The 22500-nt window shown below is 38.6% G+C and overlaps 1 protein-coding gene across 3 annotated transcripts in view; it reads left to right on the plus strand.

The window, feature by feature from the left end:
• LOC138026958 (rab3 GTPase-activating protein non-catalytic subunit-like) overlaps positions 1-22500 on the plus strand; it is a 60066-nt gene that overhangs the window by 11063 nt on the left and 26503 nt on the right. For 2 of the 3 annotated variants that reach the window (XM_068874435.1, XM_068874436.1), the window contains 15 exons: positions 1-4; positions 2006-2087; positions 2977-3024; positions 4112-4187; positions 4313-4414; positions 5136-5235; positions 6078-6179; positions 7962-8110; positions 12239-12327; positions 13451-13549; positions 17689-17828; positions 18550-18680; positions 19796-19854; positions 21683-21829; positions 22432-22500. The exon at positions 1-4 is cut by the window's left edge and continues 120 nt beyond it; the exon at positions 22432-22500 is cut by the window's right edge and continues 14 nt beyond it. In XM_068874435.1, the coding sequence (XP_068730536.1) occupies positions 1-4; positions 2006-2087; positions 2977-3024; positions 4112-4187; positions 4313-4414; positions 5136-5235; positions 6078-6179; positions 7962-8110; positions 12239-12327; positions 13451-13549; positions 17689-17828; positions 18550-18680; positions 19796-19854; positions 21683-21829; positions 22432-22500 (1397 nt within the window). The remainder of the gene's footprint in view (positions 5-2005; positions 2088-2976; positions 3025-4111; positions 4188-4312; positions 4415-5135; positions 5236-6077; positions 6180-7961; positions 8111-12238; positions 12328-13450; positions 13550-17688; positions 17829-18549; positions 18681-19795; positions 19855-21682; positions 21830-22431) is intronic. The other variant, XM_068874438.1, reaches the window with a different exon arrangement.

The following is a 22500-nucleotide window of genomic DNA, read 5'->3' on the forward strand; positions in this document are numbered from 1 at the left end:
ACAAGTAAGTTACCAAATACATGTGTTGCTTTGTGCGTTCTCGATTTTGTGCTTTTTCTCATTGTGTCTACGTGTATCTCCAAAAACTGACAGCTAAACATTGCAAAGTAAGCATGTAAGTTTTACATTATGGATCATAAGAGCAGGTACATGTGTACATGTACCAGTAATGATGAATATTCAATCCATTATCCTCTCTTCTGGCTATTTGGAACATATAATTTATTTCACATGCAGACCAAGCTAGATAAAATGATTTTCTTTTGTGCAAGGGACATTTTTGTCTAGCTCAATCTATAATAAATTTACTCGTATTTTTTCATTAATCTGCCCTATGCCTTATAAAATTATTGTTGATAGAGAAATTTAGTGGCGTCAGTCTTAGAAAGATTAATTTTACCTACATTGTATGTTTTTGCACCTGTGTTTGTGCATCAAATGAAATAAAATGTTTGAAGAATGTGTAAGACTAGTTATACTGAATAACAGATGAAACATCTAGAGCAGGGATCCAGTGGCACTAATATCTGGACAATTTACATGTAAGCAATAAATGATTATTGTCTCTCATAGATGTTGTAGTTCAATTTTATCCCCTGGTTTAATTCTTTTAAAACCAGTCCAAAATTTTTGAACCATTTTAAATTTTTTAAACTGGCTTATTTAATTATCAATTGTCTGAAAAAGGGATTTTCCTTTTTTGGAGGTCTAAAAAAGAATGTGACATTCCTTTTCTTTGTTATACTTTTCCTACCCCTCCCTGATCTTCCCCATTGTCTATATCCGACCCCACCCTTCCTTCACAGATCGATCCCCCCTATCTTCCAGGTGGCTCCCTCCTTGAATACCCTTAAACCCACCCCTCTACAACCCTTCACATAGACATTTCACCCTTGTCTGTGTCAAGACTTTCTTTTTGCTCACCTTACTGGTGTAATAATTTTTAATTAAATAATTTACTATTCAACCCAGGCCACTCTCAGTCCAAATTTCAGCTTTCAAATTTCTTTACATTCAATTGGTGATTTTACTGGTACTATGAACTCATTGATAAACCCTTTTCTATATTTCACTTTCCCACTGACACAGCACCACTTGTGAAAGAATACTTTACTTCCAATAACCATGAACCACTAAATTAAAAGCTTAACCCTAATTCCTTAAATGTGGGCCATGTCCCTAACCTTACATGAAAGCTTTAAACATTCAAAAAAAGTGCTTTACCAAAATCACTAAGCTGAGCATATTTCACCAATTCACTAAAATTTGTTGGTCTTTGATAGCACCGGAGACAACAATCCACAGTAGCCCTCCATAATAATCTTAGAATGATCTCTGATCTAGTTTATTTTATACATACTCCATAAAGGTAAAAAAGGTAAAGTCTCTGCTTAAGAGCCAGAAGGCTCATCAGGCCGGCGCTTATCTCCGGTTTCAGTAGCATGAAGCGACAAGGAGTATTTATACTCCCCCCTGGATGGGATGCTAGTCCATCGCAGGGTTACCCCCAGCATTACGCCGGTACCCATTTATACACCTGGGTGGAGAGAGGCACTGTGAGGGTAAAGTGTCTTGCCCAAGAACACAACACAATGTCCCTGGCCAGTCCCCGAACCCAGATCACTCGATCCAGTGTTGAGCACACTAACCACGAGGCCACCGCGCCTCCCACTCCATAAAGAGTGCAACGTAATAACAGAAATATGCCCAACTATGTTGAAATGGGTGGTGTTATTATACTTAATATAAGAAAAATTAAACTGGTTTGAAAAAAAAAATGGACTGGTTTGAAATACCGGTAATTAAAGCAGGGGATAAAATTGAACTACAATATAGACACCTGAAAAACTGTTTGTTTTGTTTTTGCATTGTTCACTTTTTGTATCCATTACTTTAGTCCTCTTGTGTTCCATTGTACTCTGAGCAATTAGATTTAAGCGTTTTCACAATCAAGTCAATTTTGTGAGCTGAAAGTTTTTTTGTGAATGACTAAAATTTATTCAAGGCAAGTGGAGTAAACCATCAGGAAATGAACCCAACATTAAATATGAAATTTCATGGAGTGGCTGCCTGGCTGTGGAAGAAGGGTAAGGCTCAGACATTTAATGATAACATGCAGCAGTAATTATTGACATTGCTTTTCCCTGCAACTTTATTGTTGTCGTGAAGAGAAAGTAAAGAAATTTGCATTTGAGAAAAGGAGGATCAGGATGTACCATGTCACTATATGTTAGTGAAGACAAAGGCCTCATGGAGACCCTGCTTAGAAATCTCAGAATGATATAATTTCTCAAGGGTTCAGAGGACAGTAACTTAAGATCAGCCAGTATCGATCCTTTAGACAAGCACAGAGCCTCTAAGCCACATTTAGGAGCTAAGACATTTTTTCAAAAATTCGCACAGCTATTATGACTGATAATAATGATAATCATAATTACTATAATTATCAGTCATATTATTAAAATCATAATCATCATAATCGTAATAATCTTAATTACGATAACAGAATCATGATGACAATGATAACATTGTTGACACATGGCAGATGACAGTGACAGTGCAGGCGGTGATAGTGAAGACTGGCAGTAATTAACTTAGAACTGGAGGAGTAATGTAGGACACAGCTGACAAAAACAAGTGGAATCAAACACTGGAGGAAAATGTCTCAAACTGGAGGGAGAACCAACAAACTCATTTTATCTGAGTCCGGGAATCAACTCTAAGGTTCATTGTTGCTGGGAGGCAATTTATTGCTGGTTCTATCTGCAGGTACTGGAGCAGAGATAACAAAAAACAAAAGAAACAAAAACAAAACAACTCCAAAATAATAAAGACTAATCCCAAGTGACCAAAAAAAAAATGCTTTCCAGTACCTGCAGAGAGACCCCAATTGCTGTGCCCAATCTTCTCCTCAACCATATACATTGATTTAATTTCAAGCACAATACTTCATGATCTTTCTTCTCTTCATCCTAGGGATTGTGTTACCGATATTTTGTGCATACCACTGGCATCTCAGCATAAGTAAGTATAATAATGTCAGTGGACTAACAATCTGTAAAATGCTTGTCAAAGTGTCAGTCAAAGCCTTAAAAAAAACCCAGCCAGTAATTTGTAGTCTATCGCACAATTCATGTAATTGCATGAATCCTTAATTCAACCTTTTTTGATTCCTACAGTGAAATAAGGCTGTATACCACTGAATAACCCATGTAAATGACTTTTTCCTTTTATATGTAATACATTTACTATATATATTGGCAAATTGTACTTGTCTTGAGCCATAAACTGCACTCATCTTCATTACTGTACTTATTTTTGACATGTGGTCTGCCAAAAAAAAAGGTGAAGTCAAATTAATTGATGAAATTTTTTTACAAGATAGTTTGTGCACACTGTGCATGTATGTTAAAAGTAGGTTATTTACAATAGTTATGTGTACAGCCCTTAACCCAGTGACACCTACAGAACTGCCCTGGACTTTCACAAGTAGAATTGTCTGGCATTAGACAGAGTAAAAACTATCAAATCCCACTCCTAGGAGTCAATGGGTTAAATGGAGAGATGAGTGGATGTTAACCCATTGGCACCTGAACCACCCTGGACAGCCCCCCTTGATGAGTCAAATCATCTGGTATTAGACAGAGTAAAATCTACCCCCAGGAGCCAATGGTTAAATTTTACCCTGGGTATGTATGGGGCTGATTGGTTTAATCCTGCGTAAAACTTATGTTATATTAGTTTCTATTTTCATATTGTATTATACTAGTTTTTATATTGTAATTATTTCTGAGTGAGGGCCACAAGTTTATTAGCTGTGCTATTTAGTGTTACCCTCGTAAAATAAAGTCTTTATTATTTATTATTATTATACTCAGGATGAATTTGTTTTTGGCTGTCGATCCTGAAGCCAAATCGTCCCGGCTTTGTAAATAACCAACTGGATGTCTCCTTCTTGTTGGGCATTTCAGCTTTTTGTGTTTGATTTGAAAGAGATCATTCTTCTGTTATTGTTCTAAAGTTCATTTTGAAAATATCCAAAATTATACCGAAGCTGCTAATGGGACATTAAAATTAAGTAACAATACAAATGTAACTATTCATTTTGCAGAAGTTCACAGGGATCACCAGACTGGACTTGTATTGTTGCTGGATTTAAATCAGGGTTCATGAGGATTTATTTGATGGTCAGTATGGTCCTTTTTGGCTTTCCTGCATACATACATGTAATATTATTATGACATGGCTAGTAACAAGAGTTGTAAAACTTCTTCTCTTATATACTGTCTAAGGGCTGTCTACTTTTGTACAGAATGGATCAATGCTACTTTCTCAGTTTCTGCATGACGACCCAGTTCGTAGACTGAAATGTAGAACATGGCAGCCACACAAAAACTATGGAAGTGCAGAGCAGGTACTAAACTCTGTTATCTTTGAGGGTCTCTTTAAAATAATAAATTGATTGACAAGTAAAATCGTCTGGTGTTAGACAGATGAAAATCTATTTAGTCCGACTTACTTCCAGGGTTCAGGGATGAAAATCTTCAAAAGATCTTTTAACTTTCTAAATAATTTTACCAGCCACCTACTGTACCTTTCTAAAATAATGCAACAGATGCTGTAAGTACTATAAAAACTATGGAGTGAGTGGTCCTGAATGTTTGTTGTAAGTTGAATATTTGATTTGATGTGGTTTTTTTTTTAAGTTTGCCCCTGTGCTAAATACATGTACTTTTGACACTAAAAGAAAGTTGAATAAATAAAAAGAAGTGAGGATTGCATAGAAACAGACTCCTGCTCGTGTTTTTTGCATGGCACTCATGTTTTTGTCATGTGATGCTCCAAGAACTTGGGATCTTTATCTGGTCTTTAAAGATCCTCAGGTATCTTCAATGGGATTATCACCTGGAAGGAACACAATGCATCATTTCTGAACAATAACAGAGGCATCTCAATAGTGGACCTTCCAAAACTGAAATCAACAACTTACGGCTTAAGATCATAAAGATACAATTTAATTGCATCAAAATTGATTACAAGTGATTGATTGGTTGATTGATTGATTGACTGATTAAACTAAGTTCTTTTGAAGAGTAATGAGTATCACATTGAGTGAACATGTTTATTTTCCTTAGGTTGAAGAACTAGCCATCTTGTACCCAAGAGCTATTGTTATAATTGATGGCTTTAGTTTGTATCAGTCATTGAGAGCTTGCAGAAATCAGTTGGCGAAGGGTGAGTCTGATATTGATTTCAATATATTATTTAAGTGAAGCTATGATCTTCGCAATTCTGAATGCAATTTTAGAAATTGCGTAGAGAAGCATGACAAATTCATGACTTCAATGGGGCTTGAACATGTGACCTCACAATGCCAGTACAACGCTCTAACCAACTGAGCTTATTGAGGCCACTGATACTGGGAGCTGCATGGTCATTTGTGGGTTCAAATGTTACTGTCACAGTGATGAATGATCAACTAACGAAATGATATTATGAAATGAATCATAATTATATTGAACCCACAAATGACCAGCTCCCAACATCACTGGCTTCATAGCTCAGTTGGTTATAGCATTGCACCAGTATTGTGAGGTCATGGGTTCAAGCCCTGTTAAACTCCTTTGAATTAAGTCCTGAATTTTTTTAGGCTTCTCTATGCAATTGCTGCGAGGATGACATACAATGTCATGTAGCTTCACTTGATTTCATATCCACAGTTCAATATACAGTGTATGATTCATTTCATATATCATTTCGTTCCTTAACATACGTTTGTATTAGTAACTGACTCAATCACTGACTGACTGAATGGCTGGCTGATTGATTGATTAATTGATTGATTGACTGACTGACTGACTGCTTCACTGACTAATACAGATTTACTTCCTTGACTTACTGGCAGATTGTTTTTAATTTACTCATTGACTGAATCCTTTAATCACTCACTCACTCATTGAATAAATTTATTAACAGACTGACTGCTGACGACTGACTATCATGTACATGTATGGAATGGCTATCACCAAATTGGTACTTTAAATAATTTTTAATGGTGTGAATTTTGTCTTCTGCAGCACAAGCTAGTGGGTTATCAGAGCTTATTGGACCTCCTCCACTTGCCTATAAAAAATGGCGATTTAATGGTCAAAAGAACATTACAGACATTGCTAGCTGTGGTTAGTTGTTGTAAAATTTTGTAATAATAATCCGACCTAAACTTCGAATTCAACTATGTGAAAAAATACGCCATCTTTGAGGTTAGAGTTTACGAGTACTTCAGCCAACGAATGCCCCAGAGAATAACTTTTTGTGATTATATTATCAAGTTGTAACAGTACTGTTACTTCATATAACACAAACTACATGTCGATTGACTTTTTATTTTTTGCAAGAGAACTTTGCGTTTGGATTGCCTTTGAATTTGAGCCTGAAGTGAGCTCAGAATTACATGTAGCCAATTCAGAAGTCTGTTAACCCATTGACTCCTGCCAAATGCTGCAGGATGTCCCAGTTGATGAGTAAAATTGTCTGGCATCAGAAAGAGTGAAATCTGTTGAGTCTCAAGGAGGCAATGGGTTATAATCCATAATTTTTGAAAGGGATGATGTCCATTTCTAAGATAGAAACTGCTCCAGTGGCTGCCAATCCCTGGCAAACAAGCCTTGGGCCATCATACTGCACTCCTGATGAGCATCTGCCACACTGATTTAATTAATTTTTGGTTCAAGAAGAAACTGCAGAACTAAGGCCTTGTTTACATACTGAGAAAAGTTGTCCCTGGGTAAGAGGGACACCCTCCCAGTCGGGTCAACTTTAGCAAGCCCTTATTTGAGAAAAAAGTTGACCATTTTGCCAGAGTCAAGAGCTGCAAGTCAGAGTTTTTTAGTGCACCTACATGTCAGTGTTGTTAAGTTTGCATTCACCATTACAATAAACCTCCTGGGATTGGGCAGGCACTCTGTGTCAACTTTTTCAAATTTTGCATTTAACATGTTAAGGAGGCTCGAAAGGGTCTCTCTGTTTAGATCGAATAACGCCACAACAATATATTACATAACAGCAATGTTATGGTACCATAGTTACGAAACACCAGTTATTTCCAAACTAGATTTGATCGTTGTTGTGATGTAATAAGTTACCTTGCCTATATTTTGGATTTACAGTAGTTGCTCATATCTCAAAAACGAACTCGGTGACGCTCAATTTTTTGGCTGAAAAGTGAGTAGAAGGCCACAATGAAACTTTTGGCAAAGTTTAAAAAATTTCTGTCAAGAGTATTCAGAGCTACCTTAAAAAATCACAAAATTAAGGTGGCTCTGAATCCACTAGACACAATTTTTTAAAACTTTGCAGAAAGTTTCATCATGCCCTTCTGATTACTTTTCAGAAATAAAAAATGGGGGTCAATGAGTTCGTTTTTGAGATATAAGCAACTAAAGACAAAATAATGAGTGTTTTTACAGGGCTTGCTCGTTTCCATGGTGACATATTACATCACAATAATGACTGTATCTTGTTCAGCAATAATTTGTGTTTCATTTGCTACCACTGTTGCCAATACATGATACAACATTGTGGTGCCAATTCTTCTAATAATAGCGTCAGTCACTTGAAAGCGGTGTTTGCAGGGCTACAATACTTTTAAATTTCCGTATTGAAACCAACCAACTTCCGCCGGACGTCGCAGAGAAGCTTTCTGGTTTGATGTGAAGCAGGTTTTCTTGCGAGGTGATCTGTGAACTGCCGCTTGTACCAGCCATACTTTCACTCTTTTTTCCAAGTTTTGCCTTAAGTTTCGCCAATTTCTCTTCCAAAGCTTTTACAGTATTTTCCATTGGCTCAGGCCTCACGCTACACAGACTTAGTATTTTGCTCTGTCTAATGCCAGACGATTTTACTCATCAATGGGGAACCCCAGGGAGTCAGTGGGTTAAGGACAAAATGCTGTCTATTTTCAGGTGTTTTTCCACCAAACATGTTTGATAGGCTGCACACAGGATCATTCCTTGGTGGCTTCAATGCAAGCATCAGTGGTAACATGCCTGCCATGTCTCATTATATTACCACAGGGATAGAGCCTTTTGTTGCTGTCTACACAGCAGTTGAGGTTAGTATTTTTACATTCGCTACATCTAAAAAACATGTAGTGCTTCAAATTTTGTCTTTTTCCTTAAATTTGAACTTGTACTAGTTTGAAAGTATTTTAACCAAACATAAAATTCAACCATGATAACATAATAAAATCCACAACTCTTCAACGACACTGAGGTGAACAATAATGAAATTGTTAATAATAGTTATTTATTTTTTTTTCCAAACAAGTTGAATCAGCTGAGTTTATCGAGAATATGCCCAGAAATGGTCTGGGTCAAAAGCACGGGTCACTTTTCATGGGTCAGTTGTTGGAGGTTATTGTTTTATCTTTTTATCTGCTCTGAGGGTTTTGGGTTACTTTCCAAAACATAAAACAATGACCTGCAACGAGTGAGCGGGTTTAGTTTCTGCTTTGCTTCCAATGACCCATCACGGGTATAAAAACTCATCTTGCCACCAGACTTGCAAGTGCCTTGTGTACAGGGAGATAGCATTATAGCGATCACATACCCAAGGACTCATTCTCTTTGTCTTACTTGTACATACGGGTGGAAAATGCCATTAGTATCATCCAGACTCTTGGTAAGGGGGCCTTCATAGCTAAGACCGACCTCAAGTCTTCCTTCCAACTGATACCGGTTCACCCCAATGATTGGAACTTGCTGGGTGTTTACATGTACTTTTGTTTTTGTAGATTCCCCTTTTCCTTTCAACCATTTCTCCAATAGTATCGAATGGATTCTTAAAAACAATTAGCCTTCAACACGTAATTCACATTTTAGACGATTTTTTCATCGCAGAACCCTCAAAAGTTGCTGTGTCTTGAGAGTTTTAGCACATTACTCTGGGTTTTCATGTCGCTTAACGCCCCTGTGGTAGCATCCTGGCCCTTCTCAAGTCCTTGAGTTCATGGGCGTTGTCGTAGACTTGGTTCGCATAGAGGCTTGCCTCCCTGATGATAAATTAACACCAATCCATGGCCACCTAGCCTCGTTCAAAAAACCCCATTCAGTGTGCTTAGTGGAGCTACATGTAAAGTTGCTAATTGGCACCGTCCAGTTCACATGTACATGTAAGGATGTCATTCCGGGCAGAATTTTCCTTCAATGCATAATCAATCTGACCAGAGTGGTCCCCAGTCGCTTCCACCGTATCCACCTTAATCGGGAAATAATTATGTGGAAAGTTTTCTTATTGATCGGAACGGGTGCTCCTTCTTCCTTGACTCCTCCAGTACCCCAACCGCCAACCTTGAGCTCTATACTGATGCTGCCAGCTCAGTGGTTTTTGGTGGTTTTCTTAAGGTCTCAGTAAAGGTAAATTTTGGCATCTCGCTCAAATTTCTTGTTTTTGCAAATCTTGAATTTGTGGGCTGTGAAGTAAATTTTCCCAAAGAAAAATTCTGAAAAAATTAATTTCAAAACCGTTAAAATCATTTTGCTTTGTTTCCCGCCATAATCTGTGTGCAAAAAATGATTGACATACATGCCATCACACGTGAAAGGATTGGGTGTCAATTGACAGCTTAGCATGTGCCCGAACGCTGATTGGCTCAGCATATTTGGCTTTCAAGTAGGGGGTAGAGTCATTCAGCAGACCGTGAACTGCACACAAAATCTTCAAGCTCGATTTGCTAGGACGTTATTTTGACTCCAAAATTACAACGTCTCGGACCTCCTGTCCCAACGGGTTTTAACATTATCGCTTCCAAATTTTCAGCTCTAATAGATGATTGTACTGCCCCAAATACAGTGTGAGGAATTTTTCGCTTGTCTTCGGAGACTGATTTTATGGCACTTTTTTACCCAATTGAAAGTAAGTATGAGATGAAAGTTTCGACTTTGGTGTGATATTTCCTTCAATTCCTAACATATCAAAAATTCCTCACATGGTATTGGAGTGCATTCATCTGTCACTAAGATGCAACAAAGTGTGTTAACTTTGTTTTTGCAATAAAGTGAAGGGGCTTCTGCAGCTTCTCCAGCAGACTCGGTCGTTCTAAGTTTGAGGCCTCAAAACTACAAGGCAATTGAATATGAATACCAAAAAACTTTATTCAAAGAATTCAATCCTTTAGCTTTAATATGATAATAGTTTGACCCTATACAAAAAATAGTGGCGCGACAATTTAATTTTTCTGCGGACGCCTCAATTTCCTTTACCGAGACCTCAAGGGTCACTGGTTCCAAGGTCGTTGGCCTCCCCACTTACGCCTTGATAGGGTTAGAGGCAGTAGCATTGAATGGCAGGAACTTTTCCCCATTGTTGTCACCGGAGTGTGTGATATGGGACCCCCTTTTCATGGGAAAACGGCTTCAGTTCTGGTATGACAATGAGTCTGTGGTCTCTATAAATAATGCAGGATATTCCAATTCTCTGCGTATGGTGGATTTAGTACGGTGTTTAGTTGTCATTTCCATGAAACACAACAATTATTTTTTGGTACAGGCCCGTCACGTTCCCGGGGTTTCTAATGGCATTGCTGATGCGCTCTTCTGCTTTCAGATGCAGCGTTTTTGGGCTCTCACCCCCATCGCAGACCAGAGGCCTTGTATCATTCCGCTTTTGCCCTTGGGTGCTTTGCACTATCGATCCTACATTGCAGTCCTGCCTAAGTCCTAGGGATTTTTCTATGATCTGGACTGCCTTTACTTACATTTTTTGCACTTCTCTGCTGTAGTGAGTTTACTTACCCTGGCATCAGTTAGTTTCATTCCAGCACCGATCTTTCTACTGATTGCATTTGTTTCTGTCCCAATCTTGCTCGCCCATAGTACATGACAGTTTGCATAAAGTCATCAAAAGCCGACACGTTCCTACGAGGGCCCTACCTCACACTCCTTCGTACTTTTTCCCCCATTTGCGTCATTTTGGTCATGCATAGATTTTTCTTCCTAACCGCATCACCTCAGGGACCACTTATGCACTTTCAATCGGGCCACCATCTTATCAGGCCAGTTGTAGTTCAACTTCTCCGGGATAGCGCCATGGTGGTCGGTCTTCCCCACCATAGCCTTAAGGGGCATAGCTTTCGCATCGGGGCCGCACCTACGGCAGCTGTTGCCGGTGTGCCAGGTTGGCTTATTAAGGTACTCAGCCACTGGTCTTCTAAGTGCTACCAGCTCTATATTCGTACTCCAAAGAGCGTATTTCATTCAGTCGCCCTTAAGATGGCTTCTGTTGTCCACCAGTTTTTGCATGTGGAAATCTAGGTTTCTGTGTGTTTGGCTTGAGGGGATGCAGTGCCTTGCATGCATCTGTGGCAGTTAAGTCTGCACAGCGATTTCCCCCAAGCTTGTTGGCTCGTTTGTCTTTGTACATTGCTTGCTAACTAATACTCTTGTCCGATCCAGCACGTGCTGTTTACCAGTCAGATTGTAGCGCTGAGGAGTGAGGTTGTTCTATGCAGCGTAATCTGGAAGTCACATAGGCTACCCAGCTGTATGGCAGTGTTCCCCTCAAAAAAAGCCAATACGTATTGCACCTTGCATTATTCGTTAAAAAGCTAATTATGTTAATACCAAGGAACAGTGACATTAATAGAGCACTAACTACCTGTTAGGTGCTAACTTTGTGCCCTATTTAGTTTGCTTTTGCAAAGGTAAAAAATTAATACAACATAAAAAAAGCAAGAGGTTTTATTTGTTAAATTCCAATATCAGTACCCCACAGCTAATTCCAGACCTTTTGTTTGTTAAAGTTTACATCTAGATGAGGGTACAAGCAAATAGTTATTATAGTTTAGGCAAAGTTAAAGCCAAGCCAATGCAGCAGCTTTGCCTTCCAGTGGGATATTTGGGGGGTTCTCTAGGGGGGTCTGCAGAGGATTGTCATGTGCTTTGGCTCAAGTTGCCTTTTTGCTCTTTTCCCTCCCTCCCTCCCTCCCTCCCTCTCTTATTTTGGGGTTAGTATACATTCCACACACTGGTTTTACTTAGTGACATGTTGACAGATGCATGGGAGGTGGCCTGGCTCAGTTGCCATGGTGACCTCCTTGCTGGTGAGGAGAGTGTTGTCCCCTCTCTTGCTACCTTTTCAACACCAACCCTGCAAAAAAATTGTGAAGTGTTTCATCAAGTTGAGTGATGATCTAAATTCTGATTTCTGGTTTGCCCTGTATGATCATTCTTTCTCTTAACAGGGAAGTTCACCTGCTCTGATTTCTGATGTCGCATTAGCTGTAGCAAGTAAATTAACATCAGCAGTGTTGTCAAGAATCACAGCAGCAAGGTCATAATAATAATGATAATGATAATGATAATGATAATGATAATGATAACCACGCAGGTGAAAATGCAAATTGATACTTGCACGTTATAAGTAAATAAATTATTAATAATAATAATAATAATAATAATAATAATAATATGGGTGACAATTTACCCTTTTGGTGTTTAAATTACAATGTTGTCATGGCAACTTTTCCTACAGTGCCAAAAGGGGGTATTGGGAATGTACTTTGTCACCCATGATATTAACAGCTAATCAAATGGTATACTTGTGAAATCAGGGAACAATTTCACTTCCGTTTTGTCCAAAATCAAATAATTTGCCCCGCCTAAACGCTTGGGAAACTATTTGATTTTGGACAGCATGCTTGTGAAATTGTTCCCTTATCTCACTTGTTACCATTTAATTAGCCACACTAAATAATTACCATTGCAAAACTGCAAAGCATCCCTTATCATGGAGAAAGTAGTATTGATGTACACTGTAGAAGCTTCATTTCTTGTCACGAGCAAGGAAGACCGACTGTCCCTGAGATGCCAGTGCTCTCCAACATTCTTTTCAAAAACTATTCAATTCAATCTCCAAGTGTCATATAAACTGGATGGTTGAAAGGCTTAGCCTTCGATAACTCTTCATTGCACATCAGGGTAAAAAGTTTCCAAGTATTTTAGAGAGTTTGCCTTTGGGTTGTTATCTTTAGCAGAGAAGGCTTGAAAAGTCATCAGGCATGTTACAAAGCTCTTTCTAGATCTACTCAGTTATTTTAAGCCCTGAGTGTCTGGAAACGAACCCCACAATTCCCAGTGTGGTAGATTGCTTTCTTTTGGGTTAATCAGGTGGCAGTCATGAATGACAGGGCATTTAAAAATTGTTAGAAAGATGTACCTGGCTTGCCATACTTTTGCATCAAAACCAGCTTTTTGTATGTGCAGCATCTCCTGACGCACACACATTCCGGTGTCTGACACTTGCAGATTGCAGACCGTGGACTGCAGACTAACTGTAAATCACAGTTATTGAAAGTTAACCATTTTAAATTGGGTGCTTAGACTTAAAATAATACTGTTTATTAGCGCTATTTGAAGTTGTCATTCACCTCACACGTGCTATTTCTCTTTTTCAGTGGATGGCTCGGATGGGGAACAACTTCATCTACCCAAGCAACAGACCCTGCAAAGCCAGAAAAACCCAAAGTGGAAAAAGGAACACCGCTTCATGCAAGGTAAAGGAAATACAGTACCATGTTAATGCAGTGGTGCGAACACTAGTAAAACAAATTGCTTTGTTTCATTGTGGATTAACTGGAGGAAAAGCTGTCTAATATAGAAAAATTAAATGCAAATTCCAATATTCTGGCCTTTTCTCTGTTAACCTCCATTGTAAGTCAAGGTCATACTGTACATGTACGTCTCAAATAAGAATAGGACTGGCTACACATTACTCATAGGTCAATTTGTGGTTTTGAAATATCACTGAGTGAACAGTGAGCGTTACAAATATGCAAGCCAGCAAGGCTAACCATTTTAAAATGAGTGCTTAGCCCATTGACTCCCAGAGGTTCCCCATTGACGAGTAAAATACTGTTTATCAGCTCTATTTGAAATGGGTGCTTAGACTTAAATGTGAGTCAACACGCCTTGCTGGTTCACGGATTGTGCCTCCCTGTGAACGTTAAATTCTATTTGACTCAAAACTGCTGAATGGGTGATGACATGTTTCCATCCACAAAAGTACTCAATAACTAAGGAGGGAGCTTTCTCAGCCGTACTCGGTGGCTCAAGTTTCTGAGACATTCAATTCAAATCAAATCAAGATACGAAATGGTCTAATTACTACTTTGCCATATGGATGTCATGCAATTCTTGGTAGTCTAGTTGTCATTATTATAACATCCTCTGAATCCAAAGGGTGGGGATTTGAATTTGACTTAGGTAATACCTTTTTCCTCCCTTTCTTACATGTATAAAAATCAACAGAATTTTAATTATGAATCATGTGACGGTCACAACATATATATCATCCATTGACACCTCAAACGCTCTAGGACACCCCCAGTTCCCAAGTAACATGTGTTAAATCTCACTCCCAGGGGTCAATGAGCTAAGAGGTATCAGGAAACCGCTATCCCGACCAAACTTTTCCCTTCATCCTGAAGTCCTGAACGTTTTTATCGGCTAATCATGATTCCGGTCATGACGTCACAGCATGATGTCCAAACCTCGTCATCAATCACAACTACAGTTGATTTAGAATACATACGGCCCTCTTTCTAACCGAGTTTGAAGTCCATACTGTAAGTTACGGACCGACTCATGAATCAACGGGGGAAAAACAAGGTTCCGTAACTTACACTACGGACCGAAAAATAACAAGGTTAGTAAGATATTTATTATATCTGAGGTTAATCTGGTGCGCTGGAAAGAAAACTAGCGACCAGCAGTGGGCCGCACGCTAGAACACACCCTGCAAAATTGACCAACCACAGTGCGCGTACTATTAAGTGAGAGAGAAACCCTCCAGTTGTTAGTTTTTTCCATCAATTTTCATGATCCAATTGACCTTAATTGTAGGATTTGCATGCAATCAAAGTTTTGAAACCGAAATGATGCGTGATTGTCCATTATTAGTAGTAATTGAGTCTGTTCACATTTTTTTCACTTTGTTAAACTCGCTTGTAAGTTTAGCAGTGTAGCAGTGTACCGGGCTGACAGGCCTACACGACTTCCCAGCACGTGTTTTAGCCTTTCAGTTTTGTAATTTGGCTCGCACGAGAATATATTTAATTGACCTCCCTCTTTTTGTAATATATGAGGGGCGGGTTTTTTAGATTTCTTTGAGCAATGGTTGTCGCTCTATTAAATGCCAGTCTTTCATGAGGATTTGTTTCAAGTTCGTTGCTGCTGGGTGGTATTTTGTAACTAAAGCCAAGATGCGTTTGCTCTCCTGATATGGTGCTTTGAACAAGATTCTTGGGATAACCTCTTTCATGTAGGCATGATTTAAAATTTTGAATGAGATCTTCCAAGTATTTTTTTAGAAGAGTTTGTTCTGAGAAGTCTCAGAGAGCTTCACCTTTGACGAAGCCTTGTTTGACTCCTGGTGGGTGGCACGAAGAGAAGTGCCCGTGTTGAAATGTTTCAGTAGCTTTGAAGTGTGTGCGCACATCAAGGACTGAATTGCTCTTGAACCTTTCGCCTTTGTAAATGACAGTGTTTGTATCCAGAAATGTCATTTATTGTGGGATGGTGTTTATTTGCTTGTTTAATGAACTGCATTATTTCCTGTCTTTTTGTACTTCTTTTGTCTTTCCTCTTTCATTTGTACTTCTTTCTCATTTCTGCTCTTTCCCTTCTCATAAAAATGAGCCACACAACCAATAATATCATGTATGTCGTGAACAGCGATGCCGGTGCTGTCCGACATTTTCAAAATACAGAGTATAATTTTGGCCTATGCGCTACAGCATGAACAAGACAGTTTTTGTAAAAAAAACGTGATGTGGTTGCAAGTAGCAAAGGTCATGAGGCCTTTGTTTGACTGGATCTTATTACGGCCAAAGTTAAAGACAAAGAGCACGCCATAAGGATCACAAAAGGCACCTGTCAGTGTGGTGGAGAATGCTCAGCTGAAATTTCCGGTTGTTTCCGTCGTTGCCGAAGGAGAAAGTTGAGTTTATTTTAAATTTCTCGCCTTCAGAAATCCCGGATCTCAGAGCTTCAAAGTGATGATTTCCCGGATCCCGCTTCGTAATAACATTAAATTCAGTGTCCCGTCCATAAATGCAATCCCATACCTTGCTCCCATATCTCTTAGAATCCCGAATCCCTGGCCCCTATAGGGCCATTCCTGGATCCCGAAAGCCCTATTGGGGACCCTCCATTATTAAGTAAACTAAGAGTAAGAAAGTGGTAACCAGCATGTGCAGGAAAATGGCATCTCAAAGGAAAAAGAAATAATGATTTAAGGACGGTGCCACCTATCGTCATTGCACATTTGTTCTGCGCATCACACAATCATTTTGTCACATGCTGATTTTATATTTTTAAGTTAATTTTTTTTTTGTCAAAATGCCTTGGAAGATTTATTTGGTTGCAGTGCGAAACACATGTCTCTGGCAGCAAAATATTAACTGACCAACGAAAAGAAATCGTTATGGAACAGTTTTCACAACGACGTATTGGAAAAGCTAGAAACAATGATCTATCGGAGCGAGAGATAAAGACGTGCTAATTTCAGTTGAGCCATCTTTAGGTCCACCACAGTGAAACAGAATTAGTTATCATCGAACTTAAGAAAAAACAAAATAAAATGTAGTAAATTCTTCGAAGACAACCACATAGGGTCTGGAATCAATAATTTCAGTGCAATAATTATTATCGTTCAAAAAATTATCACGAAGCATGATCTGAGGCAAGCATTTGCTTTTGTTTTGTCAATTGACCAGCCTCCAGGTCCGACAAAAATTAGAACAAAGAACGAGGGGCGTCCATTAACAGGTGAAAGAACTGAACAAAAATTAGTTAACGAATTTTAACGGACTTCCAAAGGCCTACAAAGGCGAATATGCTCACTACAAGAAACGATTGACAATGCAAGTACATGATGCTTGGTGATCACTTCAGCATGTATGGGATGGATTCCATTAGAGTGTACAACAAAAATCAGGTAGATTTCTCTTTCCAAATAACCTTGCAACATTACTCTGGTCACTTAAGAGCCACTTGCGACAAAAGATCCAAAGAAGCAAGGAAATATCCACTCAAAAAGTAAGACTTTCTTCTTTGTGTGCTTGTGCCTTTGCGAGTATCTCAGAGTGCACCACAAAAACAGGTGCAAATGTCTTTATTCACCGGGGAGGGGAGTAACGTGACAAAATTCCAAAAGTCAATCCACAAAACGGGGAAAAAAACAATTTAACTTTTAAATTGCGTGGTGACCCCTACATTTTAATTTTTGGGGCTGTGAAAAATTGATAAAGGGCGCTTTTTATTGGTTACAGAGGAGGGCTTTCAGCCTGAGACTCAAAAATGGCTCTGTGGTCTCGTTTTTGTGATGAAAAACACATTTATTTTAAAGATCTTTGACTTTCCTGTTGCTTTAATGCACGTAAACGTTTGTGCCAATAACAACTGTGAAAAGACTTGCATTTCTTTGTTTAAGCAAAATCAAACGTTATTGTCGCTGAAAAATTTATGGTTACCCGCTATTTTCATTTCACATTCCGATAACCCAAACTAAGATCTACGTTTCTGCATAGTCATACCCCAGGGAAAAATTTCTTCTTATTAGGTGGCACCGTCCTTAACTAAGAGGTGAGTTCTTACATCTTGGTCTTATATGCCTGGTCTACTTGAAATTTAGGTTTGGTTTACCTGATACTCGTCGGCATGGCAACAGTATCACACTAGCACCAAATGGCCGTCTAGCAGTGACCACAGATGACTTTGGGCGTGTAATGCTATTAGATGCAAAGAAGGCAATAGTTGTTAGGTTATGGAAAGGTAATAATAAAAATTATCCAGAATAATGAAAGAACACGTGACTAGTGTAAAAAAAGAACATTATTTAATAACGGCTGCCATTTTATTTGCTCTTTTGGAGTGAAGGCAATGATCTTTAGTCAGTTTAAGCGTTAAAATCTCGTGAGGCTTGAGTGAGTAATTAGTTACATTTTATTCAAAGGTTAAACTGTTTTATTCTCTGGACGTCTTCGATTTTTGTTGGTGCAGTCTGTTTTTTTATGAATATGAAACTCTAACTTTTTTGCGGTGTAGTCTGTGTTTTATACTACTAGGTTCACACTCTGAGTAAGCAATCTGTGTAATATGGTACTCCACATATTTTGGCGAACGTTTTCAAAACTAGACCTATTACTGTAACAAAAACTCTAAACTTTTACAAAAAGGACGAGACTCAATACTTTCATTTGTACTTGACTTGTGCCTTGATGGTAGGCTTAAAATTGACTTATGCTAGGAATAGACTTGAAATCATGTAACTCAACAAACCATAATAATTATGACCATACGGCAGCCCACAGCAAACCTTATTAAGATTGGTGATGTATTGTTATTTTAAGAGCAGTATCCACAGCAAGCAAAACATTGAAGTGGATCTTGCCATTGAGCTGAGAATAAAAATGCAAAGAAACACTTGAACTACTGTAGTTTTTTTAGTTACCAGTATACCGGTAACACATTTAGTTCTTCTATTTATTTTTAGGTTACCGTGATGCTGAATGTGGTTGGGTTATGGTAACAGAAGAGAAATATCAGGATGCAGAGAAGCCCAAGACATCCCCAAGAACTGCTCTTTTTCTTGTCATTTATGCCACTAAAAGGGGAATTTTAGAGGTAAATGTCTCTTTTCTCTTTTCGTTTCTTTTTTATACATGTACTTATATTGGAGGTTTAACCCAATTGACTCCTGGGAGTGAAGACTTAATAGATTTTACTCTGTCTAAAGCCTGACAATTTGACAATTTGACTCGTCAACTTGGGGGTGGGGTTGTCCTAGGGCGTTTGAGGAGTCAATGGGTTAGACAAGTTCACTTGAGACATCATGGTCAAATTTTTAGTCCCTACCCAAAACGCCGGACAGTTTGACTCGTCAACTGGGGTGGGGGCGGGTGTCCTAGGACGTTTGAGGAGTCAGTGGGTTAGATGAGTTAGACAAGTTCACTTGAGACATCATGGTCAAATGTTTAGTCCCGACCCAAAACGCCGGACAATTTGACTTGTCAACTGGGGTAGGGGGTGTCCTAGGGCGTTTGAGGAGTCAATGGGTTAGACAAGTTCACTTGAGACATCATGGTCAAATTTTTAGTCAAGCTTTTACAGACTGCGATAAATAACATTATTTTTAAGCAGTCTATTTCCCCATACATGTAAGTTATATTCTGCAAGAGGCATACATGCATGAAGGAAAGGGGAGGGACACCGAAGAGCTCGATATTTAGAAATGCGCAAAATAAGGTCCATCAGTTTGGTGACATTACTTTAGGTAGTTGCATCATCATTGCAATGATTACGATGTATTTATTTACAAAAACTAACGATAAATCGTCCGACGTTTCGGCGTCATCTTGTCGCCATTGTCAAGGGAAACTAAATTAAATATGCGATCTCAAGAGAAACTAAGAGTCCAGAGTCATTAATTTGCATGAGTTAGACAAAGACCTTAGCGCGAATTGAGTCTGATTGTACGTTTAAACTCGGTCGTAATTGTTTAATGAGTAACAATCAGACTCAATTCGCGCTAAGGTCTTTGTCTAACTCATGCAAACTAAATTAATGACTCTGGACTCTTAGTTTCTCTTGAGATCGCATATTTAATTCAGTTTCCTTTTACAATGGCTCCAAGATGTCGCCGAAACGTCGGACGTTTTTATCGTTATTTTTTGCCAGGAGATGTTAATCTAAATCATTGTTAATTAAAGTATTTATTGTTATCATTAATCAAAACTTAGATCTGGAGAACAGAACAAGGTCCTCGTGTCGCTGCCTTTAATGTTGGAAAAGACTGCAGGTCAGTGAGTACTGAAGGTTGATGGTAACGTGTCGGAGCTGGTCTTGTGTAACTTATATCATGATTTAAGTTACACAACACTTCTCTGCAAAGACCAAAGTTGCATTAAAGTTAATATTTAAATAAAATACAATGGAATTTAAAATCAATAAGAATAATTATTACTTCCCCGGTATTGATTTTATAATTCCACTGTAATCACTTACTGACGTGGTGAACAAAAGAAAAGAACAGAGTTTTTATTGTTAAAGAACGATACAGGATAGCGTTTGAAACAGCGTCTCCCTTTTTATGATAATTGTTTGGTTCATCAAATGCCCATAAACCAGAGCCAAACAGTTATTAATAAGAACTTTAAATAAACATCCTTTTTGTATGGACCATTATTAGCCTAACAAAACATATTTTACTTGTTGGCTCATTGTCTTTATTTTGAACAGCTAGTCGATACCCTTCTACGGATATCAGCTAGAATTAATTTTGTAAACATTTGCAAGTTCTATTCTGAGGTTTAAAATTTTAGTTGGAGAAATTTTTTTAATTTAGAGATGTACCTCACATCTGAAAAAAAAAAAACACATTTCTTTTATGTCAGTGTTAAGGACGGTGCCCACTAATTCGAAGGTATTTTTGCCCCGGTTTATGATTATGCAGGAAACGTAGATCTTAACAAGTGTTATTCAAATCCAAAAAGAAAATAGGGGGTAACCACGCATTTTTCAAAGATATTTGATGAATAATATTTGTAACATGCTGTAAAATACAAAGAAATGTATGGCGTTCTTTCACAAATTGAAGCTTAATTATCTCTCAAAAATGCATGGTCATCCCAAATTTTCTTTTTGGATACCAGAAGTACTTACTAAGATCTTCTTTCTCTGGAGAGTTTTAAACCGCGCAAAAATACCGCTGTATTAGTAAGCATCACCGATAGGAAACCCGAGTATCTCGAGATGCGCAGAACGTATGCGCAATAACAATAGCAGGCGCCGCCCTTAACAACTCTGTCACTAAAGTAAGATGCGTGCAACATCCAGAAGCTTGCACTGTTTGCAGTCAGCGCCTGTGGCAGGGAAAGCCAGGTGGCAACCCTGCCATGCGGCATGCAAGGCTGAAACTGGTCAGTCCAAAAACAAAAGTGGAAAAAGGGGACAAGGCAGAGATTATAACCTCCTTCAAAGGAAAATTGGGAGTATTTTTTAGCGCCAAAGGTGCTCACACGAGCGCTTAAGGCGTGAGCCTGTAGGAAGGGGAGGGTATCCTCCCCAGGAAATTTTGCAAAGTTAGTTTCTCTCAAGTGGCATTTCCTGCATTTTAACATAATTTTTGTGGTATTCTATAAGGTCGTTATTCTTACCACTGAAGTATTGGCCATGATTGTCCGCCATTTTGGGAACTGCTAAATGGAGTAAGACTGCTTGTCTTATGAGTTTGCACAACACGGAGTGTTCAGTGGAGAGACTGGGCGAGATATTATAGGACGTAACAGATCGCAAAAAAAAAAAAAACTGAAGATAAGTAATTTTTGGGAGAGCAGAAGACGACACATTAAATTGGGAGACTCCTGATCAAATCGGGAGGGTTGGAATCTCTGAGAAGGGGAAACAACCCCTAAAAATGCTCTACAAACATGCTTTTCAAGCTTCACAACTACAATACTACGGTAACACCCTACAGCACACAAACCAACAAAGCTGCTAAATATAACTGGCACGTAAGTGCTCTCGTAATGGGTTAACTCCATTAAATTACATTAATTTTTAACTTCATTTGTGTCATGTTCATTTGGTCACTGACTGAATTTGACTCTTTCTAATTTTATTTTAAGGCTCTTGTATGCTGGCCATGGAATTATGGGACTTGGTCATGTGGTCAAGCAAGGCCAGGCATCCCCACAGCACACATTGAACTGCACTTTGATCCAAGGTGATGGAACACTGAAGACATTCTTGGTACCGTTCCACTGTGCTCTCAGGTTAGTGCTGTGATGAAAAGGAAGCGCTTTTCGGTCTAAAAAGAACAAAATAAGGCGATTTGCGGATTGTGCGACCCCCTGTAAATAGACCCTCAAATATTCTGGTCAGACCAAGCCTAGGTGTATCTTTCCATTTGACTCATAGCCAAAATTTGGAGAGTTTTTCGGTGACTGGTAAGCGCCCACAATTTCCAAGGTTGAAGGTTAAAGAAAAGGAATTGTTTCTCAAAAATAGCAAATGTCAACTTTCACCTTTAGGCTCACTAGGTTCCAAGAATTTGTTTACAAAGCTCATGACACTGTGTGTTGATTCATTGTAACTGTTAAAATAAGCACAACAGCATTTTGGAGAAGATGATCAGTTGGTTGAGGAGGAAGAACATTGTTAATTATTAAATAAATTTATTACATGTAAAAGGTAGAGATTATAATCAATAGTAGATTATACGATAGAGAGTAGGTTTTGAAACCAGTTGAAAGCATCCACCTTCAAATTCAGCTTTCCACCAAGTGGGCCAAGTTGCCTTCTTAGCTGTATCAAATCTTTGCAAGTTTGCATTAATTATGCCAGGGGAAATAATCCACCCTTTCTTTTTCATTAGTGACAAGCATAGTAAAAGAGTCCGAGATTTACATCTTTTGAAACACATCTCAGCAATTTTGGACAAAAC

Source organism: Montipora capricornis, chromosome 12 (genome assembly GCF_036669925.1).
Source record: "Montipora capricornis isolate CH-2021 chromosome 12, ASM3666992v2, whole genome shotgun sequence".
Lineage (NCBI taxonomy): Eukaryota > Metazoa > Cnidaria > Anthozoa > Scleractinia > Acroporidae > Montipora > Montipora capricornis.